Source organism: Tyto alba, unplaced genomic scaffold (genome assembly GCF_018691265.1).
Source record: "Tyto alba isolate M040663 unplaced genomic scaffold, T.alba_DEE_v4.0 Super-Scaffold_38, whole genome shotgun sequence".
In the NCBI taxonomy this organism is placed as follows: Eukaryota; Metazoa; Chordata; class Aves; order Strigiformes; family Tytonidae; genus Tyto; species Tyto alba.
In genome coordinates, this window is record NW_024881313.1 from 10,362,621 (window position 1) to 10,379,873 (window position 17,253).

General features: G+C 33.5%; 1 protein-coding gene across 6 annotated transcripts in view; it reads left to right on the forward strand.

Moving 5' to 3' along the window:
* DGKB (diacylglycerol kinase beta) overlaps positions 1 to 17,253 on the forward strand; it is a 397,600-nt gene that overhangs the window by 181,462 nt on the left and 198,885 nt on the right. For all 6 annotated transcript variants that reach the window (XM_032991591.2, XM_042802008.1, XM_042802011.1 and 3 more), the window contains 3 exons: positions 1,585 to 1,659; positions 13,394 to 13,479; positions 15,852 to 15,941. In XM_032991591.2, the coding sequence (XP_032847482.1) occupies positions 1,585 to 1,659; positions 13,394 to 13,479; positions 15,852 to 15,941 (251 nt within the window). The remainder of the gene's footprint in view (positions 1 to 1,584; positions 1,660 to 13,393; positions 13,480 to 15,851; positions 15,942 to 17,253) is intronic.

The window sequence follows — 17,253 nt, forward strand, 5'->3', positions numbered from 1 at the left end:
ATTAAATTAGCAACACATTTGACCAGTTTAAATCCTATATGTTACTGAGAAGCCACTTACAGATACTAATTAGAAAATTAAAAAAAGGATCATTTTTCAATGGTAAGATACTGCAAATGAAATGGAAATATACTGTGTTGTAAATCCACTGTCAAATGTCTGATTTAGTCATAAACACAGCCATTGACAATGATGTGTGCATGGTTACAAAGTGAAACCAGTCATTTCACATTGACTTTTTCTCTCAGGAATGGCATCAGGAATAGATTATATGAGTGTGTTTGAACACAATGCTTTATGAAGAAGCTGATACCACTAAATAATTGAGAAGTTAAGAAAATGTTTCAATTTGGCACTTTTAGAGATAATTATAAATTTGTTCATAGTCAGTATTCCTACAACCCTGTCTTCCACCTAACCTAATAAATTATGCATTGCTATTAAGAAAATAAAATATAAAAACAAATCCCTCAATGGGCACATAGATTGTGTCTAGACAGTTTTATTTTGCCGAATTTGAAAACGTGGACATTTTAACTCAGAATTCAGCTCTTCCTATGCTTCCATTTTATCTAAGGCAGTAAAAAAAAAGGAAGAGATATTTCAGTGGAAAAATAATTTCTTTCTTAAAAACATTAAAATTTTAATTAGCTTGAGGACATAAACATTAAAATTAAAAGCAAGAAATGGGGGTGTTTAATTTAAACCATTACCATAGATCCCAGGTATATATTTATTCATTCTGAGCTCCAACCATTTCATGTGCTTACTTGTTTCTACATAAGAAACGTAGCAGCTACCACATTGTAGTTAATGTATCAAATTACATTTCTAATATTTGTAATGAAGAAACAAAATGTTTGCCATACTTTTAGGACAGGTAACCTCAAATTTGTAAAATTACAGTTTCAGAAATAATCTGCCATTTAAATAAATATTTGCTGAGGGTGGGACAGCAAATAGGGTCTCTTATGGGGTAGGAAAACACTTCTCATACTGTAGCAATAAATTGATTCATATTATTCAGCTAATTTTAAAATATGTATAATTTAAGTGAACAGTGGTTTTGAATCTTTTTTATTTTTTTTCCCATTCAAAATAATCTGAAGGAGTTATAGTTGACAGTAGATCTGTGTTCTCAGAATGTTATTCAACCTTTGGGGATATTTTTGGTGGGTGGCAAAGCCAATTTGCTATTGCAATTAATTATACTTGTAATTTTGTGTTAGCAATACATTTCAGGAATAAATCTCTGCTTTACAATGGAGTTACTTTAATAGGAGCCAGTGTGCTTTTCAAATGCTTTTCTGACTCGCCTTTTCTTGTGTCGTTATACCTTCTTATCCTATTTTTTTTCACATATATATACAGCATTTGAAGTGTAGATAGCTTGTATGCCCACACTGTGTGGATGAATTATAATTACTGTGTTCAAGTGTTTGATTTTTTTGTATAAATTAGATCCTGCATTTCAAATAATTATAATATGTGTTAACTTCTTTAATTCTTTAATTTCATAGGTTTAAAAAAAATAAATTCCAAACATGTAAGTAAATATTTTCTCCTGTCTCTTTTCCTCTTCAGAATTTATAGAAAATTTCAGTACCTTTTAAATCCTCGTCAAGTTTATAGTCTTTCTGGAAATGGACCAATGCCAGGGTAAGTCTACTGTTAATATTATTACCAGGGATCTCATTTAATAAAATGCTACATAATCAAATGAACAGACTGAGGCACATATAGCATGTTTTGAATGTATCAACACTACAGACCTCTGAATGGCTGCAGAAATTTACAGGTATTATTTGTTTACATGTACAAATAAAACTATGTGTCATGTGTTACTGATAACCATGCAGTACTCCGCAAGAACTGTGGGATAAATTTCATTCAATTTGCAGTTTTTACTGCTATATCAGCAACACGAGCTCATGTGGGTATTACTTTTATGTTACGAATATCAAGCATTCTCAAAGACTGGCCTGCAGGATGTGTCTGTGTAATATATAGTGTACATATATATACATATTCTTATGTATGTCAGATATAGAATGATATTTCAAATTAAAGTTGCTGCACAGTCCTTATCAGTTCCATAATCATGGGGATATAATGGGCAGAAAATGACTGGACAGGCTATATGATGCTGACAATGACTTTTAATGGGGACTAGAGTGTTACCTAAACCAGGTAGTGTTGCAGTCACTCGCCTTACATGCTTCTTCCCTGATTCTTCCTATTTTGCATTCACGAGAAGACAGGAGAATTACAGTATATCAAATATCAACTTTTGCCACTCAAAATTGTCTCCTTTTTAAGTAGTGGATAACCTGGTAGAAGAAAACAGACAGACCAGCACTGAGTGTTTGGTCTGTGTATCATTTTGTATGTATCAGATATTATTTAGTTATGTAACAGATACCTGAAATTTTACATCACTGAGGAGAGTTGCAGAAGAATATTAGGAGATACGTGCTCACTGACATGAAGTTTACACTTTTACTTGAATACTATTTTTTAAATCTTGGGAGTTTTTATTTGCTTAGATTTTTTTTTTTTTTTTTTAAGTTGGAGGAAAATAAGATGAAGGTGGAAACGTACGTTGTTTGTGCCTTGCAGTTATATTTCAGTTGTCACAGATATACTACAGGAAAGAGTATGCTCTGACAGTTTCTGCCAGATCTTCCGGTTTTAAGGCCAAACACACAGGAAGCTATTCTCTCTTAAAACCATTAGCTGTCCGATCATTTAATTTGTTTGACTTGGGATGTGTATAGCATTGATGAAAGTGAAAAGTGGATTGGGTCCAGTCCTCCTTGAAGTTACGATTCTCAGGATATCTTGCACTACAGTGTGGCTACTGTGCTACCTGCAGAATGGTGCAAAACCTGCTGAAAAAATGGAAATAATGGCATGAATTACTTCTTTCATGCCTGTAATTTTATCCTCTGCCACTTAGTGCCGTTTTATTACTCAAATGGTATTTGTTGTTTGTGTTTTGTTATTCTAGTCTTGACACATATGGAAAATTCAAGTAATCTTAGTCCAAAAAGTAGACTAGAAAAATTGCAGAAACTTATTTCAAGAATTTATATGGAATTTTAACTGAGACAAAACTAGTAACCAGTGTTGTTTTACATGGAGTATAATAGAAATGCCATACTGGAGATTGAGATGATGACTTTTAAAACAACTGAAGTATTTTTGTTCATATTCATCTTATTTCATTGAACCTTTGAAAAAAAAAAAACTAACCAAACAAAAAAAAACAAAACAAAAACAAACAAAAAACAAACAAAAAAAAAACCCCAAACAAACAAAAAAAACCAACCAACCAAACAAACAAAACAAAACACTTGATGACTGCATTTCTGTCCATTACCGACTTCTGGTTTTCATTCTTGTCAAGTAAAATGTACTTTAAAGGAGAAGCACAAGAGGGCAGTGTTAAGTTCAGACTAAAACCCTGCACTGAAGCGGTTTAAGCTTTAGTCTTTTGAACCAGGACAATGTTTTTTTAAGAAAATATTTTCAATTTCTCTTCCTATTAGGAATCAAAATAGTTTTACTTCAGAGTCACTTTGAAGAAATTTCTAATTAATTTTCAAACAGACACTGCATTTTATTAAGCTTGTTTTGGTATATTTTTTATTCATTCAACAGAAATGAATAATCCTAAATTTCCAGTCTATCTCCTGACATCGATTCTTGCCCCTGGCAATACTATGTAGGCTGCATATAATTTGTTCCTTAAGTGAGCAGTTGAATAAACTCTCTATTTCACTTACCAGTCCTTGTTTCCCTTTCTGCAAGGGCTCAATTGTCTAATAAAACCTGCCCATCCATCCATCTGTCCACACACTCATCCGTCTCTATAATGCCAGTTATACTGGATTGTCAATCAAAATGTTACATCTATTTAATATTGTCATATGTGTCATTTAGATTAAAACGGAACAGAGTGGTAGATTGTACAGCACAGAGGAAAATGAAAGTGTATTCTTCAGGCCAATTACTGTTATTTAGTGGAAAGGGGTAAACATAGTGTATATTTATTTTAAAGCATTTTTGATTATTGTAATGCATTTTAATTGAGTCTATTTTTAGAAGTTTTTGTTTGTTTGTTTGTTTTAATACTAATTTCAGACATGTTTACTCAACCTATAGAATGTTTACAGTATTAGGGTAGAATTTGCATGTTTTCCATAGAGCCAAGCTGTCTGCTTTAACCCACAAGTTAATGTTTTTATTTATGATGGTATTTTTCTCATGGGATTCTGTCATCAACCAAGAATATAACATTCACAAGTTTTCTAACTTGAGTTCCAAACATCCATGGCTAACAAGAATTAATATTTCCAGTTAATTTCTGTCAAAAATCTAAATATCTCCTGTTTAGATAACAGGAAGAAAGACAAGAGAACTAGGAGACCAATAAAACCCTAAATCTGAGGTGGACTGTGAAACCTCTGTTTTGTTTTGTTTGTTTGTTTGTTTGTTTGTTTGTTTGTTTTTTGTTGTTTGTTTGTTTGGGTTTTTTTTGTTTTTTTAAAAAAAGTCAACAGCTCAATCACTAGATCTCTTGTCCTCCCTCTTGAGTGGGATAACCATGTTCTTTCTTGGAAATATGTTGGAATAAAGGGTTCCTCAGTAGATGTGAGCTGGAACAAGATTAAAATAATTTTGATTCAGAGGAAGAAGAGACAGTAGTGGAGTCGCATGTTGAATGTCTTTGAAATCTGTAAATAATACGTTCCATTTTCGCTTTCAATCCTCTCCTTTAAAAAAACAAAAAACAAAAAACAAAAAACAGCCTAAAACATAAACAAATGAACAAAACCAATCCTCTCCACCCCCCACCCCACCCCCCAAAAAAACCCCACCTCTCGTAATATCAGTTATTGTGCATTTTTTTTTATAAATATCCTGGTGTGTAGCAGGTGAACAGAAAAATATTTTGAACAAGCTGACAGTGGATTTTAGTACTGCTATCTGAATGTACAATTACTTAAGTGGATGTGTCATCTACTTTGGTAATAGATAGGATGGTACCTGGAGAACTACAGGGACGGCAACAAAGATGTATCTTGTAGCTTCTTAGCATGCCTAATCTAAGACCTTTGAAGTTGTTTATGTCAAGACTCATATACATAATCGATATAAAATTATGGATATGATGCAAATAAATCGCATGGCAGCCGACTCCCTGACATTGATTCCTTTCCAACAATGGAAACTGACCTGCTGCGAGGATTGAAAATCAAGGATCTCTCAGCCAAAGGGCAACAGTACACTTTCACTACTGGTATAATAATTAATGGTTTAGACATTCTTTCTTTGGGAGCAGAGAGGTACGGGTGAGCTGGAGAAACCCTGTGAGCTCTGCAGCTGAACACAAGCATAAAAGGTACTCCACAGTTACAGATTGCCACAGTTAACAAAGTGACGTGAAAATTGCCAGTCTGATACATTGTGTAATTTGTGCCTAGCACATGTGTCTGTAGCCTTGAAAAGAGTTTCCCTGTTTGGTTGTTATATCTCCATAGGAGTCTTCTACTTCTGACAACAACTGTTATTGTGGATTTAATGATCTTGAAGAATCTGAAATTCAGTCCTTGTTCACCTCACAGAGAGGTAAATAATAGCTGGATGAATAGCAGTCGAGCCACAGACCCACATGACTCTCTGGAGAGGTTACAGTTTCACAAAGGCTTTGTCCCTCTGAAAAGGCTCCCTTTCCCTTAAGTCTATTATTTAAAATGTCTAATTTATGTTATTTTTATAATCTATAATAGAAATTATATCCACAAATGTTGTATTTCCTTGTAGGTCCCTTAAGCATTTAATTTGGAGAGCGTGTATTTTTTAAAATTCTATCAGCAAGTTTACCTCAACAGGCCTTTTTAAATCTTAAATTCTATCCACTTGAAAGATTCCCAAGACAGCCAAACTGAATCTCTACAACTTAGTTGGTAATTTAGTTGGGAATCTACAGCACCTGGGCCTTTATAACTTCACAAAACAATAGACCTATTGTGAAAATGACACTATTTTCCCTGATTATTTGAATTGATTGCTAGAGCATTTCTTTGCTGTTGGACTTTTGGAATATCCAGAGTATTCTGGGAAGACATATACACCAAGAATATTTTTAGATGATAATAACTGCATAGTTATATTCTCCTGAACAAAACCTTGAACCTGGTCCATATTTCTTTTGAAGAATTACATTTTTGCCAAATATGGCAAAGCAAGCTATGGTGGGTTGGTTGTTCTCTAATGATTAAAATTACTGTTGTGTACCATAAATCAGTAGTACTTAGAACTCAGTAAGTCTTCCCATGTGAGACTTAAACCTTGAGTTTAGAGATAGATTTTAAACAGCTGTTTAACAGTATTTTTACATGTATGACATCTGTGGTGTTTGATGCACACATAGCACAAGCTTTTAATATTGTTATTATTACCCATTTCCACTCCTATCTCAGTTTAGATTTCCAGAGTTGTGAGCCAAATTCATTCACCTCTCTCTTAGCCACTGTAAATGTTCAGCAGTGAGTTTGCCACACACTCACAGCCTTTGTCTGAATTGTATTTTAAAAGCCTCTGCCACATCCTTTAGCCTGCTTATTAGTTGCGCTTTCACATCTTGAACTGGTTCACTTTTCTCAATCACCCCAAAATAAGCTTTTGACTATTACAGTTACTTCTAAATGTATGACATCCAGCATCTTAACTACATCCACTACCCAGCATATCTTGATTCACTCTTCCCATAAATACCTCTGTATTTCTGCTTCTGACTGGCATATATCTCTCCTAGATCTTCAAGGCTGCTATCCATTATGTGGGTATTATTCAGATAAAGCAAATTTCATTCTTGCAGGGATCATGAGTGTGACACTATCATTATTGTTCAGTATATGTATCAGAATGATTTGGGGCCATCGACTGACTATAACGCTATGCTCTAAAAGTAAGCTGGTACACATCTTAAGGAACAGTGAAGGAAAACCTAAGTTTTGGTTGGACAGGGCTTTGAGCAACCTGATCTAGTGAAAAATATCCCTCCCCATGGTAGGGAGGTTGGACTAGATGATCTTAAGAGGTACCTTCCAACCCAAACCATTCTATAATTTTATGATATTAATGGTATTTTTGAGTGTGAGGTATATCATATGGACCAATGTTTTCAGTGTTGGGTACTTGACACTAAAATGTCCCCTATGTTCAAGGAGTCCCTCAATATCCCATGTGACCACACACTGAAGGACTGTGATCGTGTTTTTCTAAATGTGCCATCATGATTTTTAGCAAGCCTGTGATTTGAAATTGGCAGCCACCTTTATCTTCAGAAAATATGAACTGAAACCAATATTTTCCGCTTCAATATATGCATCTACCAGTTAACTTTTGCAAATTAAAATGTCATTACAGGAGAGGAATATATTGCCCCATGCAATGATAAACTGGATTTATTGAAACTATTTTTATTAGAATGATTTGCTGGAATTACTGTCTCATGAATAGTGTCATTACAGTATACAGAAAACTGTAACTGAGAGTTGTAATGAAGTTAAAGTGTGTATGTTGCCCAGTTACATGGCCAGCTCAGCTTGACAGTCTAGGAGAGGAAAACCTGTGTTTAGTTTCCATTTAAATACTCAAGTAAATAAGCATTTGTCAGGGATTGTATTTGCTTTGTTTTTGTCAGGGATTTGTACTTGCTGCAGTCAAATGACAGCAATAGGGTCATTACTGTAAAGGAGTAAACATTGCAACAGTGCAATTGCTTTGTCTTTCAACTTGGTACTTTTCTATGGACAGTTAGTTTGAAAAGAATCAGTGTTGAGCTGAACATCTAAATTAGTGAACTTTCTAGATTAAACCCAGCACTGTGAATTCAAAAATGGAGAAAGTTTCTAAGTTACAAGGTTTACCTGGAAATGAGAGAGATCTATCAAATTGGCACTTTGTCAACATAAATCTGTTAAATTAAGGTTTAGCAGGCTCTAATTTGTTTTGAGCTGCTGATATTTAGGGTGAATGTTTATCTTTCATTCACTTCCATTCATGACATAAATTCTAGTCCAATACACACATGTACTGGTTCACTTGTAATTATCAAACAAAGTTTTGAATGTCAAAAAAAAATTTATTAACAAGGTTAATTTTGATAATACTGTATTTGATTTATGCCACACTTTATAAAAAAGAAATATTTCTTTAATGATTTTACATGTTTATTGGTTCAATGCTATTGTCTCAATACCTTTAAGGCCAGCCTACTTTATTACCGTGAGTATAGAAGTTTTAAAACAGAAGCCATAGTAAATAACTTAATACAATTTCTCTGTAAATTGTAATGTAGAACTTCTGAAGTACACTGTCTTGCAGCTGATTACAATTAGATATAAGCATTGCAATTGGCAAAGTTCATGTACTGCGCATAGTAATATTGCCTGAGAAGCTATGAGACAAAAGTATTTACAAATTTTGCTGATCATCTATTTCTAAATTACTTTCCTTTTCCAAAAACTGAATCCAAATTACTCAAGGGTTAACTGTAAAAGCAGCTCAGGAAAAAAAAAATGTGTTTAAGCGACAAGAGCTGAAGTGGCTCTAATGCCATTTAGAGTATTTAAGAGAAAATTTTTCTAATGTAGGTGTATACGAAGTTCTGTTGCCTTTTTTTTCGCACTTTGATCTTCTTTGCAGTGGAGAAATTTACCAAGTTAAATAGTATTTTTTATATCCGCTGATAATTTGCAATTTACCTTACATTTAGCTGATACCTACCCTGAGATATGAATATCCCTGCGTTATTCTTTGCTTGGGCTATTGACAGTTTTAATTTTTGCTTCCACTGCGAGTGAAGAAGACAGGCTGAACGATTTCACACAGTGCTGTTGTTATGCCACCTTGTGTGGCTGAGCACCTGAAATCTCTGCATACTGCACTACTTCTGGGAATTAAATAAAAAGTCGTGTGAAGATACCTCAATGGAAAACATTGCAACTTACGTTTTAAAATAGTTTTATTGTGACTGGGACAGGATTTCCTTAAAACAGTTCTATAAGAATAAAGAGGGTTTTGGGGGGGGGAGGGTGTTCTATCTGTGTATAAGCAATTAAATGCATGATTGGACAGTCCTCTACCACTGGTGTTTTATTCATAAATAGTTTCTCTGCATTCATATGGATTTGATGAGGTGATTATGAAAAACTGAATTAGAGTAGTGTAGGTAGTTGAAACAGTTGCTGTCTTTCAGATGGAAATTACTAATTTGTCATCAGAAACTCAATAATTGCCTGTGTGTGTGGTCCTTGTGTCTGGCAATATAAAATAAAAATAGGCTGGTATCAAACACTTTCAGTGGTTTAAATTTATTTGTTTTACTTCCAGCAGATAGGAAACTGGATTACGGAAGACTAAACAGGTCAATTTACAAGAGAGTTATCAAGAAGATATCTATTGATATTTTTTTCAGCTCAGTTTTATGACCGAGCCCATTTACTATGTTAATTATTGACCGTGGACTAAGAAGTATGTGTATGCTTATGAAATTTGTAGAATGTGAAAAGCTGGGAGATATTGTAAAGAAAGGGAAGCTGCAGTTTAATGATGTAAGAATTTGATCATCAGGCAAGATTTAGATGATCTTGTCAATTTTGATGGCAGAAATACAATCAAATATAGCAATCTCTTGTAATTCACATTTACAGATTGGTTGTATTGACATTTTTCAGTAGAAAGAAAAATGTTTAATTTTCCAGAATCATCTAACAGTTCACCTACCAAAAATATCCTGATGTTTAAGGTCTTAGTATGCATCCATACATTTTTTTTTTGTCTTCCTGTGGATTACTATAGTTGTGACTTGTCATCTTTTATTCCCAAATGTATCAGTCCTGTGGTAAGAGATGTTAGTAGCAGTTCTGCTGTTTCTTGTTGACTTTATGCCAGTGATTGAAGAATAGGTGCAACTGAGGTGATAGTCTGTACCAGCCTAATGTTCTTATGTACCATTCCAGCTCCACTGACTTATGTTAAGTGATGTAAGAAAGCATAGTAGTATAATGTCTATAAAAATCAAATCTGTATAAAAGAATATCTACCTATTCTCATATCCATAAATAAAAGGGAAAATTTTTTTAGTGGTAATAATTTTCTTAATTGAAAAAACAAAATCAAAATAATGTGTTGTATTAAATAATTCTTTGTGAATTACAGTAGAAATTAATTTGATACCAATAAAATACATGTTTTGCAGTTTCTGATTTATCTATTTCTCATATCCTATTTAATTAGTGTCAAGGTTATTGACATAATTCTGTAAAGGCTATTGATATAATGGACATTTGTCTTTTGTATTTAATGTCATACTTGTCATATTGTGCTATGCAAAGAGTAATTGTCTAAATTGTTATAATAATAATAATTTTTTAAAAAGTAGAGATAAAACTTTTGGGGAAGAGACCCACTGTAAGTACTGTTTTATATTTTTGTTATATGATGTGTATTATATATACCTAGAATTCTGGTACAATTTTATAAATCAGTTCAAGAAAATAGGACTAAATTTCCTATTCTGGTCCTTTACCTTAGTCTGACAGTGCACAAAGCCTTTACAATGACTTCCATTTCTTAATTTCCACTTCAAAGCACTTATGCGAAGTTGTTCTCCAACAAGTTGGTTTTGTTTTGTTTTGTTTTGTTTTTTTTCCAAACCATATAAAAGCGTTCTGTGGATAAGAGGTAACAGATACTATTAAATCACTGCTTGACTGAAGATATCTTGATAGGTAATACTTACTCTTTACCTTAAGTTCTATTAAGAAATCTGTCAAATTCTTTCTCTACAATTATAACACTTACAGAGTTTGAATGAAACCTTATAAACAGAAAGCCATATTCTCTTACCAACTCTTAATGTAGACTGCACATTCTAATTCAACAACTGAGATTTATTTACATATATAATTATATAACTATATTTAATTTTAGAAATTAATTTCATTTTATAAATATTTATATTTGTTATAGTATATTTAGATACACTATATTTCTGTATGCAAATATACAATGTAAGGTATAGTTTAGTTGTATGTATTTTATGTGGTATATATTCATATAATGTATGTATCATTTTTCTATTTAAATTTATAAAAGAAAAATCATGTGAACTTCATGCTGTACTATGAAATTATTTGGAAAATTCACTGTGTATCAATATTAAATGTTCCAGAGGAAACATGAATGAAGTTTACTGAGATCTTTTTTGATAATATGGTTTTGTCAGATTCTTCAGTCCCCCATTTTCTTTGGAAATTATAGTTTTTTGTTGAAGTTTAAATACACAGTCAAAACAAAAAGAATGTTTGATAGTCGTATGGGGAGGATGCTTGTTTCTAAAAAGGGAGATGGAGGTTTAGGTCTAATCTGCTGATCTGGATTAATGCCAGCATCAACCGTGTGCTTTTGGTGTTGTTTTGTTTGTTTATCTTTTCCCGACCTCCTTCTTGACATCTGTTACATGCAGTAGAAATGCTTAAATATTTCTAGAAGTTAGAACCCCGCCGTTACCTCTGACCTATCATTTGATTTTAAATTACTCTGTTCTACCCTCAGTACTAGAAGCAATATGATTAAATCTGCTAACTTTCTACAGACCCAACACATCAGGTTGAAGTGGGAATGCTGGTGATGGGAGGCATTTGTGTCTGCCAGGTCTCGTGAAGAGACAGAGATGCACGCCTGTGGGCCAGGGCATACCTTGGTGCCCACTCTTATAGTGGCAGAAGGTGACTTCCAGCAGAGGGTCTTTCAGCATGTATGCTTAGTAGAAGATGTGTTCCCCAAGTGTACCTAGTCAGATTTGGCACATGATGTTTTGGATCAGAAGAGATCCTATAGTGCTTGTCCTGTGAACCTGTGAAGTAGAACATAAGAGGTGAGAAGGGCAAAAAAGCAGGGTTTAATACAGAACGCGTAAGCATCCTTCAGACATTGTACCTGACACTTGAAACTGTCTAAGGGCTCTTCTGAGCAGAGAAAATTAGAGAAAGTGGTGCAACAATGTGAGGGATTTGATTCTCTGTAGCTTTGCTAACCTTAAAATTCTGGCTGAAAACTAATACAACATGAAGTTTTCCTGTCGCCTTCTATATCTTAAATAACATATTTTGACCACTGTGCTTATAATTTCCTCTCCCGTGCTCTTTCTTTTACTCTGCAGTTTTTCATATGTTCCTGATTTTATTGAAGCCTAGAGGAATTTTAAAACTTTCTAGGGACAGGAACACCATTCTCTATTCTCTATGCAGCATTAAAGTTTCATATGGAAAATAGTTTGAATTAAAAACTTGCATGTTGCTGAATATATTTATTTGTATTGAAGAATCTGGGTACAATGTACTAATTGTGCATTTATTAGGAAGTTGCAAACTGGAAATCGGACCTGGTCACTAGCATATAGAATATGCATTAAGATGTCTGTGACAGTAATGAACAGAATATATGTGAACATACATACACTCACAGACACACACACATATATATAGTAATTCAGCAAAATTACTGGAAGGTTTTTGTCTATTTGCAATTTATGTCTAAGAACTAATTTCAGTGTCAAAAGCTATCCTTAGAAGATGCTTTTAAATTTAAAATACTGCAACTTAGAATTGTTTTAATATATCCTTGCTTTTCAACAATATGGAACATTGGTATTGGATCAACTGGATGATGAGGTGGTGATACTGTCCAGCACTCATTGGATATGGAAGCAGAAATAACCAGGCAGATATTACTAAAGATATTTCACTTTTAAAATATGATTTGTAGGCTGGTGGAATGGGTTCATTCAATCAGGTGCTTACTCATTTTGTATTAAGCCATGATGTAAAGTTGTTTTTATCAACCACAAAATTCTCAGTTTAATATTTGTTAGTGTATTATCAGAAATATACTGTTTTCATATACATTTATAGCTAGCATCTCACAAGGAAATATGGCTAATACGTTTAGCCACCTTACACCTTTCTGTGTTGAGAGACAACATATCCACTTACAACTAGGTAAACAGATAATATTTTCTGATAACAGTTTCAAACAAGATTTGAACTGAGACAAAGATTTGGGTCAAGCATCAGGTCCAAGCTATTTCTAGTATTAGTGTACCATAATAACCCTTGAATTAACAATTTCATATTAAATATTTCAGATAACACCACATTGGATAGTATTTGTCTAAAAAATGAATGAATGAGCAGATGTGATTATTTCAAGTGTTCACTTGCCATTTACTATTAAATGAAATGTCTTAAGCCATAAAATGTTTGCATAATGTGCAATGAATTTATGATAATTAGATATCTTCATTTGCTGTTTTTAGGTTAAATTTTTTCCGAGATGTTCCTGAGTTCAGAGTACTAGCGTGTGGTGGAGATGGAACAGTAGGCTGGATTTTGGATTGCATAGGTAATCAATATCTTTTACATAGTTTTGCATGACTGTTTTTCATTGTACTGCTTTTCCCTATATACTGAAGTATGGATGCAGGTATTTCAAGAAAGATCTTGTTCATTTAAATTTTAAAAATGTATTAGTTTGGGACATGATTATTTTTAAGGATATTCAAATTGAAAAGGATATTCAAAATTCATAGACATGTCCATTGTTTCTATTCCTTAGAGAAATTTGCATCAATCTATTTTAATTTCAGTTCAAAGTCTATTCCCCAAACTGAATCAAATCAAAGTTGTTTCTTTTAAGATCATTTACCTTAGCTAATTTTCATTTTTAGTTACCAAATTTTTGTTTATGATCTATTATCCCATAATGGAGATAAGGGGCTAACAGCCATTTCAGTTTTGGAGTTCTTTTCATCAGTTGATCATAAAGTCCTCTGTACACATCATTAGGAAGGCCCAGAAGTAAAGATACTACAGACTTAAACTTCTCAAGGCTTATTAGGGAGAATATCTTCCACACCACATGACTGTTTATTTCAACTTAGAGGGGAAGCAGATTAAAAAACAATGGGAATGTGATGATGGAAATTAGGAAGGGGATGAAAAGGGTTCAGAAGATTCAACTGAAAGTTTAAATTAAGAGTGTTTAAAAGTGTGTGCTTTGTGTCATGAAGGAACGGATGATAACATCGGCATATTTTTAATATTGGTTTGAAAAAAATCTTTTTTTTTTTCAAATGCAAGCTGTTGATTGTAACTCTCAAATAGCTTTCAGAATCATAAATCAATGTACATAAAAATCAGGTGTATTGTCTAAACTTGGAAGAGGTGAAGTTTTGCAGCTGTTAATTGTGTCATCACTTTTTTCATGAGGTCTAAAATGCCATGCAGTTACTTTCTCTTTCAGTGGCATTATTTGAGAAAAACCCCTGTATTTTGTCCTAGTAAAATACTGTCTTCTGCAGCAACTTTTGTGGTACAGAACTAAGAAATTATTTGGGGGATCCAAGATCCATTTGTTTCATAGGTGCAGGAAATAGATTTTCAATGCTGCCTTTAGCAAACAAAAATCCTTTGACATATGAAGTTTAAGGGATCGTCTGTTTCCAGGAACAGACACTTTCTAGTTTGAGCTTTTCTTCCCTGGTCTCTTGATATACAAAGAATCTTAGTTGAGAGCAAAGACAGAAGCAAATTAAAAAAAAAAAAAACAAAAAAAAAACAAAAAAACAACCAACCAAAAAAAAAAAAAAAAACAAACACAAATAAAGGGAAAAAAATCCGAAACTTTTTTCTCCTCATTTTGAGACTTTTAATTATTATTTTTTTTAATGTTACTCTATTAAATATTAAATTCTCTTTAAGATTTGCAGTACACTGGTATTGTGAATGTTAAATCTTCCTAAACTATTGATGAGAGAAATTCATAAATAACAAGATATCCCTGCCACATTAATTGGTTATTTAAACTGCTGCTGAGAGAGAGTTGATGATAATTGTGCATAATTCTATGAACAAAATAGCTGATTGTTTAACTATTCAGATATAACATTTAAAGTAGATATACTACTCATTCCAGTTAAATGGTGAATTTAACAAATTATACATTTGAAATATTACACCTGGGGATAGCTGCCCTAATTCCAGTTTTCGGATAGGCTGTATTTCTTGACAAGAGTTTTCTCACTGGATTTTGAACAGAGATCCTTTAGCTTGTAATGCTACAAAAGTACCAGTAAAGAGTCAAAAGACACTGCAAATTCATACCTTTCAAAACATTACTTATTAAATACAAAATACGTAGACTTAGAGACTTGATCAGATGGGTCAATGTTCCTTTTGAGTAACAGGTTTAATTTCTGATGGGTGAACTCGTGGTGTTGGCTCCAGGGAGTTCTTAATAATTGTGCTTATGTGTAGACATGAGTCCAAGTGAATACACAGTTATACACAAATTTGGTAACCCAGATGTAAAGTACAGGATTCATCACATTATTCATGCCCTTAACTATTACTCTTTTGCATTCATAGCTGGGAATGGCAGAGCTGAGAGCAACAGAGGTCACAACATGTTCAGTCTTGGAAGGATCTTGAGTATCACTGTTTATGAATGTTTATCACATCTGTGGGTTACAAAAGTCCTTGTGATAACAATTGAGTAAATCAAGATTAAGGATTGAATATTGACTGGAGAAGGGGCTGCATAATGGAGTGGCTTGGTGAAATGTTTGTTGCCGAGCAGGCAGCATAATTTCATAAACAAAACATGTATCATTGTCTTTCCCTGAAACAAAACGTAATAGAGTTACTTTATCAGTACCACACAATTAGATTTTTTTTTTTGTTCCTTAGTTATGTTCTTTCCCTCTTTATTCACAGAGAAAGCGAACTTGATTAAGCATCCTCCAGTTGCTATCCTGCCTCTTGGGACTGGCAATGATTTAGCAAGGTGTCTGAGATGGGGAGGAGGTAAACACAAATTAAAGTACAATGCATTATCTAATTAGAAGGAAAAAAAAAATTTTGCATCAAAGTTTACTCTCAACATTTGGTTTTCTTTTTTATAATGTATACAAAAAAACATTATCACCTTTCCTGTTTTTGGAATTCGCTATATGTAAATGTTATATGCAAAATTTTATAGTTATTAAAGGTTGTAATCACTCTTGATACCTTGTTTGTAGCTTCTGCTGACATGGAAAAGGCTTCAAGGTGCAATAAGAGTAGTATAAAGCTATTTGGTTGGAAAATTACCATCTGTATTACAGTTATTTCTTTGATCAATACCTTATAAAAGGAATATTCTTAAATGGATTTTAATTGGGGCTGTTCTGAAAGGGTTACTGAAAACAGTGAATAATGGTTTTGGAGTGGTTTCATCTTTTTTAATATTCATAAATATTAAATGACAAATGTGTCTCAGCCTCAGACTAGTTCCTTTGATCCTCTCCCCTTCTCTTCTCCTACGGAGGATTCCAGACAGTAAGTGCTGTGGTGCTATTTATCAGGAAATGAGAAGGCAAAGAATGCTGAAAGGAGAATACATGCAAAGTCAAACCTTTAGTACCCTTTGCATCCTTTCCTGGATGTATGGAGCCTTACTCTCAGCTCCTCCAATAACTTATTTCCATTCAGTATTTGAATTGCAAGATTACTTGAAGGAGACACAAAGAAGAAGGTCTTAGGCAAGTCTCAGTCTCTGGTGAAAGCGTGTCAGTTTATGGGCTCACAGCCAGTTCTGTCTCAGGTCTCAGTTGTTTCAGTCAAGGTGTTGTGTATTTGGAACTTCTCAGCCTTTGTAGATATCTCTTCCTTCTATCCCATCACAGCAAATTTATTTTTCAAATGTCTGCCTTGTTACCAGATATTTTTCAGCAAATTTTCCATAGTTTCTGTGCTATAGAACTTCCTTGTTAACCATAATGTTATGTCAGATCATTTGAGGACCTCCTTTATTTTCTCTGTCATGACTGGTGATTGTTAATTCACGTAGGTTTAGGAAAGAAAAAAAAAAAAAAAGAAAGAAAGAAAAAAAAAAAAGTAGGCAACCTAAAACCCCATTAAATCAGCTTTGTTTCACTTTCTGAACAGTTCATAGAGTAGAAAGATAGAATAATTCAGATTGGAAAGGGTCACAGGAAGTCACTAGTCCAGCCTCCTGTTCTAAGCAGGGTCAGCTATAACATTTTATTACATCAGTCAGGACCTGTCCTTCCATTCACTTGTATTTATTTACCTTCTGTTTTGAGTGATTCCATCTGGACTAAAGTAGAAAAAGACA